Source organism: Salarias fasciatus, chromosome 11 (genome assembly GCF_902148845.1).
Source record: "Salarias fasciatus chromosome 11, fSalaFa1.1, whole genome shotgun sequence".
NCBI classification, from domain to species: domain Eukaryota; kingdom Metazoa; phylum Chordata; class Actinopteri; order Blenniiformes; family Blenniidae; genus Salarias; species Salarias fasciatus.
This window is the reverse complement of record NC_043755.1, coordinates 34,159,506-34,184,316: the sequence shown is the minus strand read 5'-3', so window position 1 is coordinate 34,184,316 and position 24,811 is coordinate 34,159,506. Positions and strand designations below refer to the sequence as shown.

The 24,811-nt window shown below is 54.9% G+C and overlaps 1 protein-coding gene across 1 annotated transcript; it reads right to left on the bottom strand.

Annotated features, from left to right (window-relative positions):
• Window positions 1-7,272: 7,272 nt before the first annotated feature.
• On the bottom strand, window positions 7,273-11,513 carry mex3a (mex-3 RNA binding family member A). The gene is made up of 2 exons (XM_030102641.1): window positions 10,985-11,513; window positions 7,273-8,650 (listed from the first exon to the last, which is right to left on the bottom strand). The coding sequence occupies exons 1-2, from the start codon at window positions 11,451-11,453 to the stop codon at window positions 7,512-7,514; spliced, it is 1,608 nt and encodes a 535-aa protein (XP_029958501.1). The 5' UTR covers window positions 11,454-11,513; the 3' UTR covers window positions 7,273-7,511.
• Window positions 11,514-24,811: the final 13,298 nt, after the last annotated feature.

Sequence of the window (24,811 nt, the reverse complement as noted above, 5' to 3'; positions counted from 1 at the left end):
ACCTGCTGAGAGCAGCTGGTCTCCATGGCAACAGGGTGATGCAGTGATGCCTTTTTATTGATTTTTTTCTAACTTCAGCTTTTTTTCTCCAGAATTTCAACTTCTTAAGCTTTTGTTTTGAAAATACTTTTTTCTACTTTTTCATGTCGTCTTGACACACAGATGGAATGTTCCATCACTACTGGCACTAATGGAAACTTCCAATGGAACTTTCTAGTTTCAATTCATTTTGACAATATTGATAATATAATATATTTTTTATTTTATTTAAATATTTTGCTATTATTTCTATTTCAGTTGATTTAATTCTAACTGATCGGCTGAAGTTGAATTGTTATAGTTAAAACTGCGTCGTGACTTCCTGTTTGGATTGATGAATGTTTCTGGACTTTAAAACTGCCTTGAAATGCAAAAACAACGGAACTCTAAACTGATTCAAACGGGATCACTCCGGATTAAATATGGAAATTCTGCAATTAATTGCAATTAACAAAATGAATCCTTTAGCAGCTCCGAGTTAGAATGCTTCAGTTTGATCAATGATCAACAACAAGGACTTGATTTTATTTTGAATTAAAGGAACAAACGAGCGCGTCATGGTTTCATTTCTGTTTTTATTAGAAACATTTACAATACATCTTCAATCTTGGAAAAATAACAAAGAACCAGAACTAACATGGCGCAGATACAATAATAATAATTATAATAATAATTATAATAAAAATGTAGTTCACAAAAAAACATGTGCTATAAGAAAAACCTGCAGTCTGAGCTGCCTGTGAGGCGGAACACCGGAACAGACCGGAATGCCGGAACAAACCGGAACAGACCGGAACGCCGGAACAAACCGGAACAGACCGGAACGCCGGAACAGACCGGAACAGACCGGAACGCCGGAACAGACCGGAACAGACCGGAACAGACCGGAATGCCGGAACAGACCGGAACAGACCGGAACAGACCGGAATGCCGGAACAAACCGGAACGGCGGAACAGACCGGAACAGACCGGAACGCCGGAACAGACCGGAACGCCGGAACAGACCGGAACAGGCCGGAACAGACCGGAACAGACCGGAACAGACCGGTAGACCGGTACAGACCGGAACGCCAGAACAGACCGGAACGCCGGAACAGACCGGAAACGCCAGAACAGACCGGAACGCCGGAACATACCGGAACAGACCGGAACGCCGGAACATACCGGAATTTGCCAGAACACACCGGAACACTTCAAACACTTTTATCTTTTATTTCCATCCTTAAAAGCTTGATGGTCCGCCTCGGGGGTCCCGGTGCTGCGGGGGTCCCGGTGCTGCGGGGGTCCCGGTGGTCAGGAGTCCCGGAGGCGGACCCGGTAGTGGACCCTCCGTCACAGAGAAACCAGAAACTAACACCAGCTGCTGCTGGCCCCAAAAACTAAACCACTACGACCACGACTGGAACCGGCATGAAAACACTACTGAGCTGGAGAGTGGAACGCTACCAAGAGACTACCGGACCGGACCGGACCGGACCGGACCGGACCGGACCGGACCAGAGTGGACCGTACTGGAACGATCTGGACCAGACTGGACCAGACGGAACCAGACTGAACTGGACCAGACTCTTTTCAGGAAGGAGCAGAATCGGCAGGTGGCTCTGCAGAGGTCCCAAGACCGGGTCTCAAGAGCTGGACTGGGTCCCAGGAGCTGGACCGGGTCTCAAGAGCTGGAACAGCTCTTGGGGTTCTGGAGGGACTGAAGCGGACTCTGCCGGTCCTCACTTCCTGAGAAGATTCCAACTATGAAAATCTACAGAGGAGGAGCGGACCAGGTCCAGGACCAAGATGAGGACCAGGTCCAGGACCAAGACGAGGACCAGGTCCAGGACCAAGACGGGGACCAGGTCCAGGACCAAGATGAGGACCAGGTCCAGGACAAAGACGGGGACCAGGTCCAGGACCAAGATGAGGACCAGGTCCAGGAGCAGGGGAAGTCCACCTGGCCCGCCCCCCCAGCTAAGTGACCTTACGACACACATGCAGACTATTACGTAATGAAGCTGTGGTGTGGATGAGTCTAGTTACATAGATCTATGGATCTATAGATCTATAGATCTACGCCGCGGCCTCCTGAGGGACCGAGGCTTTTCTGTTTGACCTGTTTGTGACCCGGCGAGAAGAACATCGACGGAACCGAGCGAGAAGAACGTCCCACAAACCCACCGGGTCCCGGAACGCCGGCGGAACCGAGCGAGAACGTGACTCGTCCCGCGGTTCTGGTGGAACCGACTCGCCCGGGTCGGTTCCCTTCGCCGAAGCGTCTTATAGCAGATGAAATGTTGGCGGAGTGTGAGAGCGCCGCCCTGCTGGGCGGGAGGTTCTCTCACGTTCTCCGTTCTTTCTTTCACCAGAAGTGAACGAGAGTTTAGATCAGAGGAAATCAATCATGGCGGCTGTGTTTCAGTCAGTAACATGGGGGACAGGGTGGGACGGGGGGACAGGGTGGGACGGGGATGGGGGGCTGGGGAGGGAAGGCGACCGAGGGAAGGGAAGGGGGAACTGGGGGGGGACGTGGAGGGAGGGGGTCACTGGGGGAGGGGGGGGATACAGCAGCACCAGAGCACGGAGTGCCGATTCAGAAAAAAGCAAAGGACCCAGAATGGAGGCACGAAATCGACGCTCTGTGACTAAAATATCTCCAGATTGTAAAAAAATCGGCTGTTCTGCTGCTGAAGCAGGAACCGAAGGAACCGAAGGAACCGAAGGAACCGAAGCTACGGGGAACTCTAACTCTTCTTCTTCTGTTTCCACCACGAGGCACGAGGAAAAGGCGAGTATCCAAAACTGCCATAAATAAAACTTCTAAACTTTTCTCATTTTTAGTAGAAACCGACGTCCGTTTAGAAATATATTAACTTCTTCTGCTCATTAGAATTAAAAAACAAAACGTCTCCAGGTTACTCATAAATATGTGGCTTCATTATTTCTTCTTCTTCTCATAAATAACATCCAGATACTGACTTTTCTTCTTCTTCTTCTTCTTCCTCTGAAATAATAACCCCTGTTAGCAAAATACATCTGAGAAACTTTCTTTTTTTTAAATTCATTTTTAAGTTACTTTCTATAAATGTATGTGGAAGAACGGAAATATAGTCTGAGCCGGAAACAGCTGCTCCCCGAAACGAAGAAAATAAAATAAAGCTTCCTGCAAACAGACATGGCGGCTCGCCGGGCGCGCCGGGCTCTTTCCTACATTCAGTCGCTTCTGTTTGCTCCGTGTCTGATTTCAACTGGTCGGCACAGTCGCTTAAGTGCATTTATTTTGAAAAATTAGGATTTCCTGTCACTCCTCGGAACGGGACTCTACAGACAAAACATCGACGTTCTACCGTTACGTTTTTCTTTCTAGAACAGTAAAGTTTAATAGAAAACACCAAGAAGCAGATGAAGCGAGGCTCCGCCCCCTCAAAGGAAACTTACGTTAATCTGGACGAAGCCGGGCGTAGAGCTACGGCACAGACTGGCTCTCACAGCTGTCTGTCTCTGCATGTCCTGCCCAACGGCACTAAAACACACCGCTAAACCGCGAGACGTGAGGAAGAACCGCCGCTTCCAGAACGTTCCGGAGGGAAAATACAACCACCACAAACAGGAAGTGGCCGTTTCCACAATTAAGTCTTTTCACCTTCTGGCATGTTCTTTCAAAATAAAATACACCAACTTAATATGTCTACAAATTTAAAAAAAAAAAGCCCTAACCCTAATCCTGCGATGACTCGTGATTACAAAACACAGCTGGGACAGTTTCCTGCTGTCGGACACATGAACGCCATCAACCAGGCAGGAAGAAGAATATTGCATCACTTTCAAAATAAAGTGAAAGTTTTTTAAAGGTTAACATTCAGAAGAGAAAAAATTCAGTTTAAAAGATTAAAAAAGTTCCTATAAAAAGTTACAACGTAGCAAATAAATACAAAATTTTAAATGAGATTTTTTGAAATCCAAAGTTAAAATGTTTGAAATACAGAAAGGATTTGAAAATCTGGAGAATTCAGTCAGTTTTGTCACAAAAGACATTTTTTTGTTTTTCTAATCTGAGAAAATCAAAATAAAACTCAAAGTTCATTATTTCCACATTAAAGCTCAAATATATAAAAATAGACATTTCAAGTTCAAGTTGAGATTTTTTACAAATGAAGACAAATTTAAAGATTTGCTTTAAAAAATGTTGAAATGAAATTCAGGTGAAATTTCACAATAATTGAAACGATAAAGACCCTGGAAATAAAGACTTGTGGACAAGAGGGGAGCTCAAGATGATTGTTTCACAATAAAGTTAAAGGAATCGTTAAGGGAATATCACATTTTTCAAACAAAATCCAAATAATTTTAGTTTGAAATCAATGAAAATATAAAATTTGAACTTTTCAACAATAGAATCTATCAAAGTGAAATATAAAACAAAACAATAGAATTGATCAAAACAAAATCAAATATAAAAGAAAATAATAGAATCTATCAAAATGCAGCAATAAAATCCAAAAGTAAACAATAGAATCTATCAAAAATAAAATATGACACAAAACCGAATGATAGAACCTATCAAAATAAAAGCGCAGGCGCTGGACTTGGTTGTATTTTCCCTCTTCAAAGCGTCTCTACTGGGCCACTCAGCAGCCAGGAATCACCAGAGCTTCTCCCTACGCCACTTCCGGTCTAAGCCCCGCCCACTGAGACATCCCTACAATAAATAGAATCAGAACCTTCTTCATATCTCTGTGCTTATTGGTTAGAAATCTCTTCAGCTGGGGGCGTGTCCCAGAGCCGCAGCCAATAGGAACGCCCGGCGGCGCGCTGAAGCCACGCCTCCTCCCTAACGAGCTGCAGCTGGAACCCGGGTTCTTTCATTCATGAACCTTCTGCTTTTTCCTCCGTTTAAATAAAAACATAAAACTTTTCCTGACTCGTCCCTGTACGTGGGGGCGTGGCCTCGTCGTTAGCCTTGTAAGCCCCGCCCCTCTGCAGGAGTTGGGTGGCACACGTGCAAGCCGATTGGCCACTGCGGATGTCGATCGAAGCAGGCCCCGCCCCGCCCGCCCCGCCCCGCCCCCCTCTGCTCTGCTCTGGTTCTGGTTTCAGCTTCCAGCTCCGGATCAGCGGCGCCCGGTTCATCCTCCCGTCGCGATTCTGCGTTCATTGAAATAATATCCTCGCGGTGTGGATGTGATGTGCCGTTACTGTGAAGGATGATGGGACGCGAAGAAGACTTACTCTTCCTAAACTCAGACATCTGTCCATTTCTCACTATTAAAAAAAACATCAACCTTCGGCTTTAAACTCATCAGACGTAAAGCGGCCGTGTGTGTGTGTGTGTGTGTGTGTGTGTGTGTGTGTGTGTGTGTGTATTTACAAGAGTCCGCCCCTCCCCCGGCGTCTGGAATCGCCCCCCTCTTCATTAAACCAGTGCAAACAAAAGGAGCGTCGGGGGCGTGGCCCGACCGGACGCCAGGTCCCCGAACGCCTCGCGGCCGACGGAGCCTCACGTGCACGCCGTCCGCTTCCACGTGCACGCTGTCCGCGTCCACGGATACAATTCTCCATCAGCGGTGGGTTTGGTTTCCATCAAATGCAAGTGGTTCTAATAAGGTGCTTTCCATGCCTAATTCACCTGCCCCGCTAAGCCCCGCCCCCTCCCCGCCCCTCCCCCACTTTGATTCACATTCGTTTTATTTTGATTCCAAAAATAAGTACTTTGCGGTTTCGGCCGCGGCGCCGTCAAAAGGCCAGAAAGTTGCTACCTTGTTTTGCCAAAACAGCCAACGTCCAATAAAAACAGATTAAGGCAGAAAAAAAGAAATACTAAGTTTCAAAAGGTTAAAGGTCAAAGGTTCAGGATGTAACGTCTTCTCCTGTCAGACTGTTGGTGATGTTGCTGTATTGATCAGGAGTTAGCATGCTAACCAGCTAGCCCCCCCCCCCCCCCCATGTTACATACTGAGCCTTTAACAGGCCAGGAGCTCCACCGCTGTGCGACCGCTCCCCTCGTTCTCCACATGTTCTCATTTCAGGTTGGGGGTGGGGGGTGTGGAGGGGGGTTATGGTGGGGGGGGGGGGGGGGGGGGGGGGGGGGGGGGTCGGTCACTGGGCCTTGAAAACCACCCGAGTGACCAACAACCTGCAGACGTTTGTTGATAATTTTGTGTTTCTTTCGGGGCGTGGCCGTCTGTCCCCCCCACCAGTCAGCTATAGTCTCCTCCGTCTCCTCCTCCTCTTCCTCCTCTTCCTCTTCCTCCTCCTCCTCTTCCTCTTCCTCCTCCTCCACCGGGGAGTCGAGTCGTCACTCGTCGCCACGGAAACGTTTGGAGCAGGAAGTCCAGATTTACAGTATTAAAGGCTTTTTGGGGGAAATTTTTAGTGTGAAGAATAAATAAGAGCACTGCCCCACACACACACACACACACACACACACACACACACACACACACACACACACACACACACACACACACACACACACCCCAGTCAGCACCTGGACCCTATTTGACTAATTCTGAATGGGTCCAGGGCCGTGTCCGAGCATCCTGCGGCTCCACGCCGGGCCCGGCCTGACAATGCCGGGGGGGGGGGGGGGTCACAGCTACAGTGGGCCAGGCAGCACTGCTCCTGTACAAGCTTAATTACAGGGGGGGGGCAGAGTGGGGGGGTCAGAGGAGGGAGGGCCCCATACTTTTCACTCCAGCTGCTCACCACGCAGTCCTGATGCTAATGCTCCTTATTTACAGCGACGCGCTCCTCCAGGTGGGGGGGCGGGTGGGGGTGGTGGTGTTGGTGGGGAGTGGGGGGGGGGATGAAATCAGTGCTTAAAGCCGCCCGGGGAACCACACACACTTCTCCAGGAGCGTTCCTGTTACCCAGCGCTCATCCCTCTCTGTGTGTAACCCCCCCCCCCCCCCACTCCCACCCCGCGGCCCCCCCCCCCACACAGAAAAAACATTCCCATAAATCAAACGACGGCACCCCCCCCCCCCCCCCCCCCCCCCCCGCCCCACCGGTTCACATTTGGACTGATCTGCAGCACAATCACAGTAACCCTCCACATCGGTCTGCCCCCCCCCCCCCCCCCCCCCCCCCCCCCCCCCCCCCCCAGACCTGATGATTATAAGGTGCGGTTTGTGGTCGGTCAGGTGCAGACGGACTTCCTCTCTCCTTCAGAATAAAACCCTTTTCATGGTAACGGAAGAAAATGTTCACATAAAAAAAAACAAAAAAAACTGGGAAAGTAACGAAGTAGACTCCTCTTATAAAGAAAACTTTTTGAAAATATATATGCTCATATATTTATAAAAGAACAACTTAAAAATATTTCTCATACTTTTTAGTAAAACAAGCAGTGCTCTCTAAAATATCTGCTTGTTGGTTTTTTGTAAATTTTTCTGAAAAACCAAACGTGTCTCATTGATAATGATGGAGTGAGGGGGCGGAGAGGGGGCGGGGCCACGCCGGGGGGCGTGGCCGGAGCGGCGGGTTCTCTAGGAGAATATCCGGATGGCCTGGGTGACCTGGGTGTGGCACGCCGGGCACTCGGGGTGGCTGAGCTCGCAGATCCGGATGGCGCACTCCATGCAGAAGAGGTTGTGTCCGCAGGGCACCAGCGCCGCCGTCACCTTGCTCTCGAAGCAGGTCATGCAGTCCCGGCCGGCGGCCGGCGGCGAGTCGGGCGCCGCCAGGCGGCCCGGGAAGCCGTCGCCGGCCGGGGCGGGCTCGCTGTGGGCGCGGCGGGCCTGGGCATGCGGCGAGACGCCGCCGCCGCCGCCGCAGGGCTCCGGCAGGCCGGGCGACAGTCGGGTCAGCGGCAGCGGCAGACCGCCGAAGCTCTTGGAGCGCTGCTGGGCGTAGAACGCCGCCTGCTTGGGGAAGTCGGGGTCGCCCCAGCTCTGGCCGCCGTCCGAGCCGAAGTAGGAGCAGGGCTTGTCCCCGGAGCCGGAGCCGGAGCCGGAGAAGCCGCCCTTGCTGTAGACGCCCCCTCCGTCGCCGCCGCCGCCCACCATGGCGTCTGAGAAGTTCTGGCGGTAGCTGCTGGTGAGCGGCTTCCTCTGGCCGGCCTGCAGCCCCCACACCTGCTGCAGCCGGCTCTCCAGGCCGCCGCCGCCGCCGCCGCCGCCCGCCGGGCTGCCCCCGCCGCCGCCTCCGCCGTTGGGCCCCAGGCAGTCGTTCTCGTTGTTGTGGTCGTGCAGGCCGCCCGTCCGGAAGGCGATGTGCGCCTCGATCTCCTCGCGGGCGCGCTCGGCGTTGCCCGGCGAGCCGGTGATCTCGAACACGGGGTCGCGGTCGCGGCTGGGCGTGACGATGTAGGTGCAGGTCTGCTGCTGGATCCTCTTGATGGTGGAGCCCTTGGGGCCCACCACCAGGCCCACCACGCGGTACGGCACCCTCACCTGGATGGTGGTCTGGCCGGGCAGCGGCGCCGGCGGCGAGCCGCTGAAGGACACGCCCAGCTTGTTGCGGGACGCCCGCAGCATGGAGAAGTGCTCGGCGGCGGAGATGATCTCGCGCCGGGCCAACGCCACGTCCTCCTTGCGGCCGGTGATCAGGAAGACCGGCTCCTCGCCCCGCACCGGCGTCTTGATGTAGGTGTTGGTCTTCGCCCGCAGCGCCTTGATCTTACAGCCTGCAGAGACACGCACAGTCAGCAGAACCCGGGACCCGGACCGGAACCCGGCTTCAGGGTCCGGTTCAGGAGGGTCCTGCCCCCGAGGACCTCCTGAACCCCGACCCTTCCTGACCCTTCCTGACCCCTCCTGAACCCTGAACCAAACTGACCGACGCCCGACCCCTGGGTTCACGGTTCGATCCCGCCCCACCGGGGACCATTCTGTCTGTTCTTGAGGTTTCGACCGTGTTTCCGAGTGGAAAGGCTAAACTTCCGTTGTGTTTTGGGGTCTGTTTCCATGACAACGGCACTGAAAACACAACTTTGACAACGGCTTCCAGTGTGGAACTTTTAGAAAATGCTCAGACTTTGTCTCCGTGGAAACGGGAAAAACGCAGCTTTACTGAAACTCCGTGACTGTTACTGGACGTTCTGCACGTGCTCAGTAGAGAACGGGGTTCTCCTCGGTCCGCCCGTGTTCTCCGGCGTTAACGCTCAGTGTTGTTCTCTGCAGAGTGTGTGGTTCTGTTACCGTTTCCAGATGTTGCCATGGCAACCTCAAACTTTGTGAAATGAAAACGGTTCATTTTCATTCGTTGTCATGGAAACGAGTCTGAGTCTTGAGGGTACCCGGTTCGAGCCCCACTGAGGCTCACGGTGGGCAGCCGCTCTGGAGGTTCCGGATCCAGCAGGACTGTGGCGCCTCCTCTGGTGGACGGAGGAACTACACCCGTCATGTCAGGCTTCAGGTCAGTGCGAACAGGAAGTGAGCTTCAGGAGCCACGACGGTTCTCTGGGACGGTTCTCCGGGTCGAGCGTCTCCTCGGCCGCCGGCAGACTCCCGGACCGGAACCGGAACCCCCTGACGGTTCCGCGGCCTCCACCCACTGACGGAGGGTTTGTGTTCCTCTAAACCACAGAACCCAGTTCTGTGACGGAGCGGCGCTGCACCGTCAGGAAGGGGGCGTGTCCGCTCTACGAAGAGGAGCAGCTGGAGGAGTCCAAACCGAAAAAAGGCTTTTTTCTTCCAGTCCATTCATTGGACGTAAAAAACAACTTTTCACTGAACTTGTCAACCAACGTTATTACAGACACATCAGACACATCAACACCACCCAGACACCACCTATACACTACCCATAATCCACCTCAGCTCCACCTCAGCCCCGCCCACACAGCAGCTTATCACGGACGTTACTACAGCAGAGCAGACAGAGGGGGCGTGTCTGGGACCAGCCATCAGGGTCTGGATCAACACCACCAGGAGGAACCCCCCCCATCAGAGGGCCACTAGCAGAGTGCAGTGCAGTGGAGCCCAGGGTGGGGGTGTCCTGGTTTTCCTGGTTCATGAACCCTGAAGGATGCTGCAGGTTCCCCGGGTTCCTCTGGTGGTTCCCCGCTACCCTCCAGTCTGTTCCCATCGCCCCCCCCCCCCCCCCCCCCCCCCCCCCCCCCCATCACCTTTGTTTTCCTGCAGTTTTCAGACGGAAAGATGGAATCAAAGCACAGCAGCAGGAAAACAAAGGAAACGTTGAACTTTCCTCGTGGTGTGTGTGTGTGTGTGTGTGTGTGTGTGTGTGTGTGGGGGGGGGGGGGGGGGGGGGGACAAGGTGACCACGTTGCCTTCGGTCCTCGCGCTCTATTGTCCAACTGTGTCAGTGGGGCAGTGCGCAGGATAAACACGGAGCGCGCACGAGGCGCAGCTCGGCCTCCGCTTCACTCTGGGCTGATTCCCCGTCCCTGAGAGGTGAGACACACACACACACACACACACACGCACACACACACACACGGCCTGCCGCGCACTGCCTCTTTTTGAACAGTCTGGCGCGCCTCAGACGACAAAGGAAGCAAGTGCTCTCCTGCTCCGGCGCGTGCGCGTGCGCGCGCTGACATTGATGGCGTGGATGTAGAATAATTCGCCAACAGGAGGAGGAGGAGAAAAGGGGGGGGGGGGGCGCCCCCCTCCTCACATGGCCGCGAGCTCCAGTTCAGCCCAAAACCAACCGAACGGATTTAAAACGAGTTGAGGAGAAACTTAGAGCCGCACACACACACACACACACACACACACACACACACACACACACACACACACACACACACACACACACACACACACACACACACACACACACACACACACACACACCACTCCCTTTTCTTTGTCAAACAGCAGGTAACAGTTGCGGACCGGGACCGGGACCGGGGGCTCCGGTGCGCGCGGCTGCGGGAGAAACGCGCAACTTTGGAGGGAAATGAAGCGCGAGGCGGCGGCTCAGTGTTTTCTTTGTGTGTGAGAGAGTGTGTGTGTGCGTGTGTGTGTGTGTGTGTGTGTGAGGGTGTGTGTACCTTGCCTCCCCACTATCTCGGCCACATGCTCGGAGCTCGGCACCGGGACGCATTCCGTGATGTTGCAGCCGCGCGCCTTGCCCTCCCCGGAGCTCTCGTACAGGGCGCACAACTTGCTCTTCCCCTGCAGGATGGCCGCGTCCCCCCCGCCGCCGCCGCCGCCGCCGCCCCCGCCGCCGGTGTGGTTGTGGTGGTTGTTGTTGTTGTTGCTCCGGTCCTGCACCCCCCCCGGAGTCGGGGCTCCGCCGCCGCCGCCGCCGTCCTCGCCTTCCCCCAGCCCCAGCAGAGACAGCTGGCCCAGCGCGACCCTGAGGGCGCGCGAGTCGTCCTCCTCCTCGTCGGGCGGCACCAGCAGACCGTCGCTGCCGAAGCCGGAGCCGGGGCCGGGGCCGGGGCCGGAGGCGGCCAGATCCCCGCCGTAGCCCCCGTTTTTCTCCATGATCCCTGCTAGAACCAGCAGGCTAGGCATGGCTAACAAAAGAGTGTGTGAGACAAAGACAGGCAGAGACTGGAGCGCGAGCGCCGTGCCGCCTCCTCCGCCTCCTCCTCCGCCCCCCGCGACCCCCCCTCTGCGCTAGTCCCTCCCCCAGCCCGGCCCCCCTCTCTCTCCCGGTGCTGAGTCTCTCTCCGGGACGCGAGGCCGTCTGCACGGTGGACGGGGCCGGCCGAGGCGACGCTCCACCCCGTCTGGTTCCAGCGCCCCCCCCCCCCCCCCCCCCCCCTCCTCCTCCTCCTCCTCCTCCTCCTCCTCCTCCCGCTCCTCCAGTCCGTCTCCGCTCGCGGAGCATGTGGCAGCGCGCGCCGCTGGAGAGGAAACGGAGGGAAGAAAGCGGCTGGAGCCGCGCGCCGCACCGCGCCGCACCGCAGCCATGCGTGCGTGCGTGCCCGCCCGCGTGCTTATGTAAGGACCCGGGATGTAAACAGTCGGTGCCGGCGGAGCGCGCACATGGCCGGGGGGTGTGGTGCAGCCGCGGCTCCATCAGGAAGCACGAGCCTGAAACAACAACAGCGGCGAGTTTGTGACCTGCTGGAGGAGCTGGAGGGTGGAGGGGGGGGGGGGGGGGGGGGGGGTGGAGGAGGGGGGTTCCGCCCACCTCCTTCACCAGCCGGGCTTTGCGGCAGGTCACCGCGCTGTTGTCTCCAGCGCTGCTGCGCACGAGGATGTTATGTATAGGAGGCAGGAGAGGGTGTGTGTGTGTGTGTGTGTGTGTGTGTGTGTGTGTGTGTGTGTGCTGGGGGTGGGGGTTGGGGGGGTGGAGGGGGGCTGGCAGACAGGCGGTGCAGACCCTATGCAGTACGGGGATCATCAGAACAGCCTCGCATTTCCTGCAGCCTGAACAAAGCGGATCCGTGCTCGTGAAGACTCCCCAAGATGTCCCCGACACACACGAGCCACGCCGCAACCCCCCCCCCCCTCCCCCCCCACACACACACATACATACACACACCTCCCAGATTTCTCAGTTAAAGCTGCAGATTTGTAATCGGCCCAAAGTCAAACTTCCTCTGGTCTGGAGGAGACACGTGGGTCACCTCCGCTCCTCCCAGGCCTGCAGTGAGGACAGGCTGCAGCTCCACACCCCCACCCCCTCCACCCTCCATGCCCCCTCCCCCCACCCCCTCCACCCTCCGTGCCCCCCTCCTTCAGTCTGTGGCGGGAGGCAGACCCAGCAAGTTGCATAAGACCACCTGGAAAAGGAGTCCGGCCCCCACCTCCTCCACCTCCGTACAGGTGGAGGCTCCACATGGAGGATTCTGTAGCAGTTAGCATTAGCTTAGCACAATGACCAGTAGGCGTCCAGCCCCCCCACAGAGGGTCCTGAGCCAGACTCAGGACCAGAGGTGAGGGGAGAACGTAGACTGACCATGAATCCAGAGCTTCACCACAACGTCACTGCAGCTGCTGCTCCACCCTCCTGTCAGCCTCCTCCACCCTCCCTCCACCCGAGAACAAGACCCTGAGATACTAGAACTCCTCCACTTGGACCACAGTCTCTCTCCTGACCTGGAGAGGACAGACTACCTTCTTCTGTACCAGGACCAGGACCAGGACCTGGTATCTAGAGGATCTGATCCTCATCCCCATCACTTCACACTCGACTGCAAACCGCCCTAGTGCATGATGGTCCAGGTTCCATGAAGCCAACAGGATGACATCATCTGCTAAAAAGCAGAGATGAAATCCTGTGGTCCCAAAACCAGACCCCCTCCAGCTCCTGGTCCCTGAACCAGACCCCCTCCAGCTCCTGGTCCCTGAACCAGACCCCCTCCAGCTCCTGGCTTCTCCTAGAAATTCTGTCCGTAAAGATTCTGAACATAACCAGTACCAAAGTTCAGCCCAGCTGGAGTCCAACCTGCTCCAGGACCAGGTCTGACTTACTGCCTTCAATGTGGACCAGAGTCCTGCTGCGGTCAGAAAAGTTCCCACAGGGAGGACTAGCTTGTGGCGGCCAAGCGTTTATAGCGACACCGCTTTTTGATCCTTTGATGTCGGCTCTTCCAATCATTGTGAAGCAGAATTCACCGAGCGTTGGATTGTTCTCCACTGATAGGGAACGTGAGCTGGTTTAGACCGTGGTGAGACAGGTTGGTTTGACCCTGCTGCTGATGTGTTGTTGCAGCAGTAATCTTGCTCAGTTCTCCCTCTGGAGGGCTTGGGTTCCAGATTCCAGGCTGTGTGGAGGTGAGCCTGACTATATCCATCCGGTACCGCTCCACCTCCCACACCAGCTCAGGCTCCTGCCCACAACCCGGTGACAGTCCATGTGCCCAGAGCCAGCGTCTGTGTCCGAGGATCGGGTCTCTGGGCCCCCTAACCCTAACCCTGCTGTCGGCTGCCACTCAATCCACTCTGAACCCGGCCCCCACGACATCGTCCTTTCAGGCTGAGCCCAGACAGGCACCGTGGACAAATCCTGGCCACCGGGCGCTCGCTTGCAAGCCCCAAACCTCGCCCGGCTCCAGAGTGGGGCCCCGGCTCCGGAGTGGGGTCCCGGCTCCGGAGTGGGGTCCCGGCTCCAGGGTCCCGGCTCCGGAGTGGGGTCCCGGCTCCAGGGTCCCGGCTCCGGAGTGGGGTCCCGGCTCCAGGGTCCCGGCTCCGGAGTGGGGTCCCGGCTCCGGAGTGGGGTCCCGGCTCCAGGGTCCCGGCTCCGGAGTGGGGTCCCGGCTCCAGGGTCCCGGCTCCGGAGTGGGGCCCCGGCTCCAGGGTCCCGGCTCCGGAGTGGGGTCCCGGCTCCAGGATCCCGGCTCCGGAGTGGGGTCCCGGCTCCAGGGTCCCGGCTCCAGAGTGGGGCCCCGGCTCCAGGGTCCCGGCTCCGGAGTGGGGCCCCGGCTCCAGGGTCCCGGCTCCAGGGTCCCGGCTCCGGAGTGGGGTCCCGGCTCCGGAGTGGGGCCCCGGCTCCAGGGTCCCGGCTCCGGAGTGGAGTCCCGGCTCCGGAGTGGGGCCCCGGCTCCAGGGTCCCGGCTCCGGAGTGGGGTCCCGGCTGCGCCATACTGGATGATGGAACCACCTTTGTTTTCTTCCTTCTCACAAGGGCTTTTGACCTGCCTTCAGTCTGGCCCGTCACCCAGGACTGGTTTGCCACGAGGGACCCTACCAGGGGCAGAAAGCTCTGGACTACACAGCTCCTGGGGTCAGACAGGGGCTCAACCCCGCCCCCCACGGTGAGGTGGAAGGTCGGGGGGAGACAATCCACTCTCAACATTAACACTGGCCATGGTTACATGGGCCCTAAAATCCTCCTGCTGATCAGACTGTCGGTTGTGCGGATTGTAAACGGTTCATATAAACACCGGCGTGGATCCGCTTCACTCGGAGCCGATTGTATTTCGGATCCGATGGTTCGAGGTCGTCTACAGCGATCAGTAATGTGCTCCGGGTCTCGTATAAACAGCTGCTGACAGCGGAGCCGATTAAATGGGGGATTATTGGTTTCGTGCATGCAATAAGCAGTAAACAGTAAGTAAGTAAGTAAAATTTATTTGTATAGCGCTTTTCACAGACAATGTGTCACAAAGTGCTTCACGGTATAAAAATCACAAAAGAGACGATTCACAGTACATGAGAACAGTTAGGAGTTTCTTGAAGGCCTCCACCGAGTCCAGGGAGCGCAGATCCGGAGGAAGCTCATTCCAGAGGCACGGAGCAGTGGATGTAAAAGATCGGTCACCCCCAGTTTTAAAGTGAGTCCGGCGGACTCTCAGAAGGTTCTGGTCAGAGGACCTCAGGCTTCGGGCCGAGCTGCAGGGTGTGATGAGGTTTTTGATGTACATGGGAGCCTGGCCATGTGGAGCTCGGAAAGTCAGCACCAAGATGTTAAACTGGATACGGAACGCGACAGGGAGCCAGAGGAGGGGTTTTAACACGGGTGTGATGTGGGACCTCCTGCTGGTGCTGGTCAGCAGCCTCGCAGCAGAGTTTTGAACATACCGGAGGCGGGCCAGCTCCTTCTTGTTAAGGCATATAAAGGCATGAATGATCATTTCAAGCTCATTCTTAGACACCATGAGTCTGAGCTAGACGATGTTGCGAAGCTGGAAGAAACCGGTTCTTACCAGCTGCCTCGAGTGGTGGTCTGGAGACATGGTGCTGTCAAAGACCACCCCGAGGTTCCTCAATTCAGCCTTGGTTGAGGGGCTCAGATCACCAAGGTGCTGCTTAATAGTGGGGATGGCTCTGTCTGGGGCAATAATGAGGGTCTCGGTTTTTTCTGAGTTTAGTTGGAGGCTGTTGTCTCTGAGCCGCTGCTTGATTAATGATCAGCAGTTCATCAGGAGCTCAGTCTGTGGGCTTCAGAGGGCTTGAAGGAGCAGAACAGCTGCAGGTCATCTGCAAATAGGAGGTAGGAGACATCGCTGAACTGCTGGATTATCTGACCCAGGGGAAGCAAATACAGGAGGAACAGGAGGGGTCCCAGAACAGAGCCCTGAGGCACACCACACTGCAGGTTAGCTGGCTCAGACATGGTGTTGTTGGCTGACACACTGAAGCTCCTACCTGTCAGATGTGAGGAGAACCACTGGAGCTCTGGACCTGACAGGCCCATCAGGTCCTGCAGCCTGTTTATCAGGGTCTGATGGGTCTGTGTCGAAGGCTGAGGACAGGTCCACCAGGACCAGGACTGTGCACCTCCCCGAGTCGGCAGACATCAGGATGTCGCTAGACACTTTCAGCAGGGCAACAGGAAGCTGTAAACAACAAACAGGAAACAGGAAACAGGAAGCTGTAAACAAGAAACAGCAAACAGGAAGCTGTAAACAGCAAACAGGAAGCTGTAAACAGTAAACAGGAAGCTGTAAACAGTAAACAGGAAGCAGTAAACAGGAAGCAGTAAACAGGAAGCTGTAAACTGGAAGCAGGAAAGTCAAAAACAAGCAGAAGAACTCGACTTTTTTAATAAAAACCCCGAGAGAACAAACCCTGGAGAGGAGAGATGGAGGCAGATCGCTCAACAGCCAGTTGTTGAAAGAGCTCGGTGGTGGATTACCAAGAGCCCGGGTCTCACTGGGACCCATTAGAACCCATTAGAACCCATGAGAACCCTTTATAAGCCATTAGAACACATTAGAACCCATTGAAAAATGCCGATTTTGAGAGTGTAAATAAACATATAAAACTTCTGGATCCAGAACAGGTTCTGGTCTCTGTCTCTAGTTTCTTCTGGACCAGACTCTGATTTTCACAGAAATCATCTGTTGATAAATCAGCCAATCACAGCTCCTCCTCTGTCCAAGTGACTACAAGACAAGGACCAGGACCAGCAGCAAGACCAGGACCGGGATTAGATCAGATTAGTTTTACTAACTGATGATGTGTTACTGCAATTGTAATCCTGGACCAGGACCGGTTTCAAAACTGGCGCCGTGTGAACAGAACCTCAGTGACTCAGGTTCTCACGGCGAGCCGGTTCTCAGATTGTTATTTTATCAACAACAACAAACACCCACAGGTCAAAGGTCGTCTGAAGGGTCAACGTGGTGAAATCAGCATGAAGAGAAACGGAGGAAGCAAACAGGAAGCTCAGCGAGCCGGGAGCTCCAGAGAGGAGGGATTACAGCAGCCCAGCGGAGGGGGGGCGGGGGGAGCCCAGGAGGTCTGCCCCCAATCCTCCACCCAGACAGGGACGGGCCAGCTGGGACCAGGCGGAGGCTTTAGGGACGACGTGCTCAAGGTCGTCTGGCTCCATGACAGGAGGTCAGAGGTCGACCAGGGTCCTGATCAATCCAGAGCCTACTCCTTCTGTTTGGTTCAGAATGGACCTCAGCAGGTCTGGGTGACCAACTGGATCTCTTTATAATCTATAATCTATAATCTATAATCTATAATCTATAATCAGCCTGCCTCCACATTTAGCACGGCCCCCTGAACAATGCCAGAATAATACCCCCCCCCAAAAAAAAATCAGTCACACTGGGCTCACTGGATCCAGTCCGGTGCTGGTGTGGCTCCAGTCCGGTTCCGGTGTGGCTCCGGTCCGGCTCCGTTGTGGCTCCAGTCCGGTTCCGGTGTGGCTCCGGTCCGGCTCTGGTCCGGCTCCGGTGTGGCTCCGGTCCGGCTCCGTTGTGGCTCCAGTCCGGTTCCGGTGTGGCTCCGGTCCGGCTCCGGTGTGGCTCCGGTCCGGCTCTGGTCCGGCTCCGGTGTGGCTCCGGTCCGGCTCCGTTGTGGCTCCAGTCCGGTTCCGGTGTGGCTCCGGTCCGGCTCCGGTGTGGCTCCGGTCCGGCTCCGGTGTGGCTCCGGTCCGGCTCCGTTGTGGCTCCAGTCCGGTTCCGGTGTGGCTCCGGTCCGGCTCCGGTGTGGCTCCGGTCCGGCTCCGGTGTGGCTCCGGTCCGGCTCCGGTGTGGCTCCGGTCCGGCTCCGGTCCGGCTCCGGTCCGGCTCCGGTGTGGCTCCGGTCCGGCTCCGGTGTGGCTCCGGTCCGGCTCCGGTGTGGCTCCGGTCCGGCTCCGGTGTGGCTCCGGTGTGGCTCCGGAAGCTAGTTGGGTAGCAGCAGGAAAGCAGACACGTGTTCCACAATAAAACTGATTTCAAAATAAAATCTTTCGTGTTTTTGCCTGAACGTTGGTTTTAATGCACTTGCTCTGATCTTTATTCACAGCAGAATGACGGATTTTCTCCGTTGTCTTTGCAGGAAAGTCACTCGACGCCAAAACTGCTCAAAAACCGCTGGAGACCCCGATCGGCTCTGTGTTGCCAGATTGGACAGATTTCTGCCAAATCAGGGTTCTTAAGAACCTGTCAGGCGGGTCGATGAAAGGGTGAGGCTCTTGTGACGAGTTTTTATTTTGCAAACGGGTTTTATGGTTTTCAGGTGGAGGTTTGGGCTGCTTTAGGGAACCCGACTCTAGATATTAGAGGGGAAGATGCTCTATAATCTGATGTTAATCTGAGGTCACAGAATAATCTTTCTGTTGACTGGAGGAAGGAAAGCAGAAGAAACAGAGGCTGAAGAGAAAGGTGCAAACTGCAGACAGAGATCAGAAATCAATACACACACACACACACACACACACACACACACACACACACACACACACACACACACACACACACTCTGTACTGTCATCTGGGAACATGAGTCAGGTTGTATGACTTCATCTCTTTTAACGGGTATGAGGTCATCCCTCACCCCCCCCCCCCCCCCCCCCCCCCCCACACACACACACACACACACACACACTCACACACACCCTTCAACACAGGATGCTGTCAGCTCAGTGATCCTCCTGATGAGTCGCTCTGCTCTCCTCTCTTCCTGGAAGATGTTGACATCATATAGAGCTGAACTCAGGAGAACTCCTCTTCCTCCTCTTCCTCCTCCTCCTCCTCCTCTTCCTCCTCCTCTCCTCTTCCTCCTCTTCCTCCTCTTCCTCCTCCTCTTCCTCCTTTCTTCTCCTGTTCTTTCAAATGTTCAGGTTTTTAAAATAATTAAGCCGCGTTCAGAAAACGCAAAAACAGCAGAAGTTGAACGCGGGACAATTTTGAGGTCCGACGCTGAAGAACGCCGGCCCCCCGAGGACAGGGAAGGAGGGAAGGCGGGGCTCCCGGCCGGTCCCCGCTCCCTGACCTACGTCACCATGGAGACGCTCTCTGATTGGTTTGCTTCAAAAACGCGCCGCCGACGCCAGAATGCTCCGACGTGCCGCAAAAACGCCTGTGACGCGCCGCCAGGGTTTCCTCCGCCGGTGAACGATCCTCGTTGTTTTTCAATTATATTTGGACACAAAAAGGCAGAAATCATTTGGCGGAGTGAACGAGCCTTTAAACTTCAACACGTGTTCCGCACAGTGTCCAGAGAGGGACGGAAGCCTCTGGATATCAGTCCATTTATTAAGCCTCGTCCAAGCGTCACATGTCCGTGTCCTCTCTGGAGCGTCCTCTCTGGACTGTCCTCTCTGGAGCGTCCTCTCTGGAGCGTCCTCTCTGGAGTGTCCTCTCTGGACTGTCCTCTCTGGACTGTCCTGTCTGGACTGTCCTCTCTGGCGCGTCCTATCTGGAGCGTCCTCTCTGGAGCGTCCTCTCTGGACTGTCCTCTCTGGAGCGTCCTCTCTGGACTATCCTCTCTGGAGCGTCCTCTCTGGACTGTCCTCTCTGGAGTGTCCTCTCTGGACTGTCCTCTCTGGACTGTCCTGTCTGGACTGTCCTCTCTGGACTGTCCTATCTGGAGCGTCCTCTCTGGCACATCCTCTCTGGAGCGTCCTCTCTGGACTGTCCTCTCTGGAGTGTCCTCTCTGGACTGTCCTCTCTGGACTGTCCTGTCTGGACTGTCCTCTCTGGACTGTCCTATCTGGAGCGTCCTCTCTGGACTGTCCTCTCTGGAGCGTCCTCTCTGGAGTGTCCTCTCTGGAGCGTCCTCTCTGGACTGTCCTCTCTGGACTGTCCTATCTGGAGCGTCCTCTCTGGACTGTCCTCTCTGGACTGTCCTGTCTGGACTGTCCTCTCTGGACTGTCCTATCTGGAGCGTCCTCTCTGGACTGTCCTATCTGGAGCATCCATCCTGCCACTGATCCTGTCGTCCTCCAGAAGCGTCTCCGTGTCTCCAGACTGTCTCTGCTCCTTTGTTCCAGGTTCTTTCCAGCAGGTGGAGCTCAGATGTTCGTCTGTTGTCTTTTACTTTTACACTTTCTTTTGTCTTTTCTCTGTCTCTGAGTCTCGGGGCGGAGCCTGAGAGATGAGACACTTTCACTCCTGTCGGCCGTCTCCTCCGTCCAGACAGTCTGCTGTCTCCGTCCTCCAGCGTCTCGCTCTCTGGGTGTCTCTGTGGGCGGAGCTACAGCCTGATGGCTTCAGTCACTTTTCAGGTTAGTTTGCTGTGGAGCTTCATCAGGCTTTAAAGCTGCATTAAGGAGTTTTACAACCTTAAAAATACTTATTTTCCACCATAAATATGTGACACATTTTTAATGCTGTGTACAATGAGCCCTGACAGATTCATTACCAGAACCTCTAACAGGCTAAACTGTCACTTGAAAGTCACAGTGCCGGTCCGGCTCCAGCATTTTTTGGGGGAGAATTTGAAAGGAATGACGTAATGCGCGCTCCGGCTGGTTAGGTTTCGTTTTGTCCGCCATTACTGCGCCAGATGCTTAGTGAGCAACAACTGAGCAGGATCTTCCAGGAAGTCAGAACAGACTGGCTTCTAGCACTGCAGCTCCACACAGACTCCACCAGGGAGAAGACACTTACATCTTACTGGAGCGCTGCTAAACGAGTGAGGAAGGAGTTCCTCTCTTCCGTGCACGGGAGCCACAGGGACGAGTTTCTCACTAAGCTGCATTACGCCCAAGGCCTGCAGGGGGCGCTGTTTCGCATAAAACGTGAAAACTCCTTAAGGCACCTTTAATGAAATATCCATCATGTCACTGTGCAGGACACAGGGTCAGAGGGTCAGAGGGACAAGGGGTCAGAGGGTCACAGGGTCAGAGGGTCAGAGGGACAAGGGGTCAGAGGGTCACAGGGTCACAGGGTCAGAGAGTCACAGGGTCAGAGGGTTAAAGGGTGGGAGGCAGTGGCGTAGCTGGGATTTATTCCACATGGCTTTCATGCGGTGCCGAGAGTTGCGGGGGGGGGGGTTGGCAAGTCTGAGTCCGAGCGATGCCGAGCGGTGCGGTGCTCGCACGGAGTGGCAGAACGGCACAGAGCAGTGCTAATTCTGAACACGGAGCGTCGGTGCGCCCCTTGTACAGCCACGGCGCCCCCACGGCGCCCCCACGGCGCCCCCACGGTGCCCCCACGGCGCCCCCACGGCGCCCTAGACGGCCGCCTAGTTCGCCTATGCCAGCAACCGGCCCTGCTTTGATGCAAGCCGGGCAGTAGTGGGGCCGCATCAGGCACGTTCCCGACGCTGATATCCACCAAACCGCTGAGCACTCGGAAAGGGCCCCATGCGGGGGGTTTTTGACATGCTGTCATTGCAGCGTCTAGTGTAGGGCCTTTAATTTGTCATTGAAATTGACTGAAGTCAGCCGTCCCTCGGGGCCCCCTGCAGCTCGGGGCCCTGTGTGCAGCGGCGCCTCTGGCTGGAGAGAAGCCGCTGCTGCGCTCATTCTGCCTCGGATTCAAACAAACAAAAAACAAACACAAAAATGGTCGGCAGTGTGGTGGTGGGACAGGATTTCACCACAAGAGGGCCCGAGGTTTTCAGAACCCACCAACCCCACGTGAATTACGCCTGTGGTGGGAGGGTCAGGTGGGGGCCAGGCCTGGGAAGCAGGGTGCGTCACGAGTGCCGCTGAGCAGGGCACCAGGCTGCAGACGCCTGCCGCTGAACGGCGGTTCAGGATCCCTCACCAGGTGATCCCTGGGGTCCAGGGGAACGGTCCTCACCCAGCACCACCGCTGGAACTGACCCTCCAATCAGCAGCAACTTCCTGCTTCTGGCCCCGCCCACCTGAAACAGACCCAAACCGATGGAGGCGCCGGGACGACCTCAGTCCAGGTCTCTGTGTTCGAGTCTCTTCTGGACGTCATTCCGGGATTAGTGACGCAGGCCGGCACGGGGCAGTGGGTCGCTCTCTCACTTCACAACGGGACGAGCACGGGTTCGAACGCTGCGTGGAGTTTGCATGTTCTCCCTGTGTGAGAGTTTCCTCCCGCGGTCCAGAAGCCTGCATGAGAGGTCAACTGGCCCCTGGAGGTGAGGTCGTCTGTCTCTGTGGTGGACTGGAGACATGTCCAGATGGACCCTGTCCTCTCCTGTCCTCTCCTGTCCAGATGGACCAGATGGACCCTGTCCTCTTCTGTCCAGATGGACCAGATGGACCCTGTCCTCGTTTCATCACTGCTGCTCAAACCGTCAATCGTTTCCTCTGATGGAATCAATATCTAGAACCGGTTCCTCCCCAGGTGGAACCCGGACTTCACACCCCGAGACCAGGTCCTGCCAGTCCCTCTGGGACTGATTGATCCTCTTATCTACCAGTCTCCAGATCATCAAGTGACCCTGAAGAGACAGACAGACTCCAGGTCCTCACGCTGCCTTGCTCAAGTGGTCAGGAATGTGTCTGAACCTGAGTCACCTCAGTGAATCCGGTCCTGAAGGGTTCAGAACGGCTGCGAGCAGCGACGCGATCCCAGACCAGGATCGATTAAAATCACCTGAAGCAGCAAGAAGAAATGAGACAGAGAGAGTTCTGACGAATCAGTGTGTTTTCACACATCGAACAATGAAACAAAACTCAGGATGAAACTGATTCAAATCCTTCATTTGATCAGTAAAAAAGAGAAAAGACATTTCTGAACGCAACTAATATTAACATGTAAAAGGAATTTAAAAAGGAGGTTTAAATAATACACATCAAGATTTTCAAATATTTTCAGCTTCTCAGGATTCTTACAGTATTGAGACTGAAAAGATCAATCAATCAATCAATCAATCAATCAATCAAAAAATAAAGGCTGCATTAAATGAATTAATTTCCTGCAGAGAGTGAAGCTGAGCTGACTGCCTGCAGCCACCAGGGGGAGCCAGCGCGCTGCCGTCGCTGCAGTGGTCTGCAGGAATCAGCCTGGTTCTGCTGAGATGAGTCTGGTTCTGCGGATATCGGCTCTGTGAGGCTTTCAAAGAAGAAGAAAGTAGTGACACCTGTCCACGTGTGGAGGTCACTTGTGAATAAGGAGAGGAAGAGGAGGAGAGGAAGAGGAGGAGAGGAGGAGGAGGAGCAGGAGGAGCAGGAGGAGCAGGAGGTGGAGGTTCAGTGTTTTTATTCATTAGTTTGTTGAAGTGTGACTCTGCTGCGTCGCGTCGCGTCGCGTCGCGCCGCCGCCGCCAGAGGGCGCCTCCACGCCCCTCTTGGCTTTATGAATGAGTCCTGGCTGCACTGCAAAGCGCCTCGCGGGGACGCGCTCACGCTGCATGCCCGCGCTCGCCCTGCATTCAGCCAATCAGAGAGCAGCAGAGAGAAGGACCAGGAATCAGATGAACGTTAATCTCATATCTCAGGATGAAATGAACTAATCTGGAACATTCTGATATAAATATAAAGACAGATGTCTAAAACGGGTTTTCTTCACAGTTAAAAATACTTTGACACTTTGCTGCTTGTTGAAAATGAACCAATTTGTGAGCAGCTGATAGAGTTTAATGCATTGGTTTTATACAGCGCTTTTCTGGACACTCAAAGACGCTTTACATTATTCATTCTCTCCATACTGGGTGGTGGTAAGCTGCTGCTGTAGCCACAGCTGCCCTGGGGGGGGGGGGGGGGGGGGGGGGTGAAGCGTCTTGCCCAAGGACACAATGACAGTTTTACGCCTGCGGGAGCAGGGATCGAACCGCCAACATTCCAGTTATAAGACGACCTGCTCTACCAACTGAGCTACTGTCGCCCTCAGTTTCCAGCAGGATGACATCTGATCAGTCAGCTGATCAATCAGCTGATCAGTCAGCTGATTGATCATCTTACTGAATTCTATTGACTGATACTTTCTTCACAGTTGAGGGAATTGGAATGTGATGTAACGTCCTGTAATGTTCTCTAACGTCCTGTAACATCTTGTAGCGTCCTGCAACATCCTGTAATGTTCTGTAACGTTCTGTAACGTTCTGTAACGTCCTGTAACATCCTGTAAATCTTGTAGCGCCCTGTAACGTCCTGTAATGTTCTGTAATGTCCTGTAATGTTTTGTAATGTCCCGTAAATCTTGTAACGTCCTGCAACGTCCTGTAACGTCCAGTAAATCTTGAAACGTCCTGTAATGTCCTGTAATGTTCCTTAACGTCCCGTAATGTTTTAGAACGTCCTGCAATGTCCTATAATATTCTGTAACGTCCTGTAATTTCCTGAAACGTCTTGTAACGTCCTGTAACATCCTGTAAATCTTGTAACATCCTGAAACGTCCCGTAATGTCCTGTAACGTCTTGTACGTCCTGTAATATCTTGTAACGTCCTGCAACATCCTATAATATTATGCAACGTCCTGTAATGTCCTGTAATGTCCTGTAATGTCCTGTAAATCTTGTAGCGTCCTGTAGTGTCCAGACCCACAGAACTCAACCACTCCCGGCCCATAGCCCTCACGTCCATAATAATGGAGTGCCTGGAGAAATTACTGCTGAATATCATCCTTCCACTTGTCACCCGACACCTGGACCCCCTCCAATTTGACTGCAAAGCTAAGAGAGGCACCGAGGATGCTGTGGCCTGCCTGCTGCACCTCCTCCTCCAGCACCTGGATTCTCCAGGCAACTTCGCCAGGATCCTCTTCGTGGACTTCAGTTCCGGCTTCAACTCCCTACAGAAGCACCTATTGATACGGAAGCTACATCATCTCAACACCCCCCCTCAGCTGATCCATCTCACCCACAACTTCCTCACAGACAGACTGCAAGC

What these genes read in the sequence shown, in the direction of transcription:
- mex3a (XM_030102641.1), bottom strand. Translation starts at nt 11,453, where the DNA reads ATGCCTAGCCTGCTGGTTCTAGCAGGGATCATGGAGAAAAACGGGGGC. An exon ending in CGAGATAGTGGGGAGGCAAG is followed by an intron (nt 8,651 to 10,984) that starts GTACACACACCC and finishes GTGTCTCTGCAG; the next exon opens with GCTGTAAGATCAAGGCGCTG.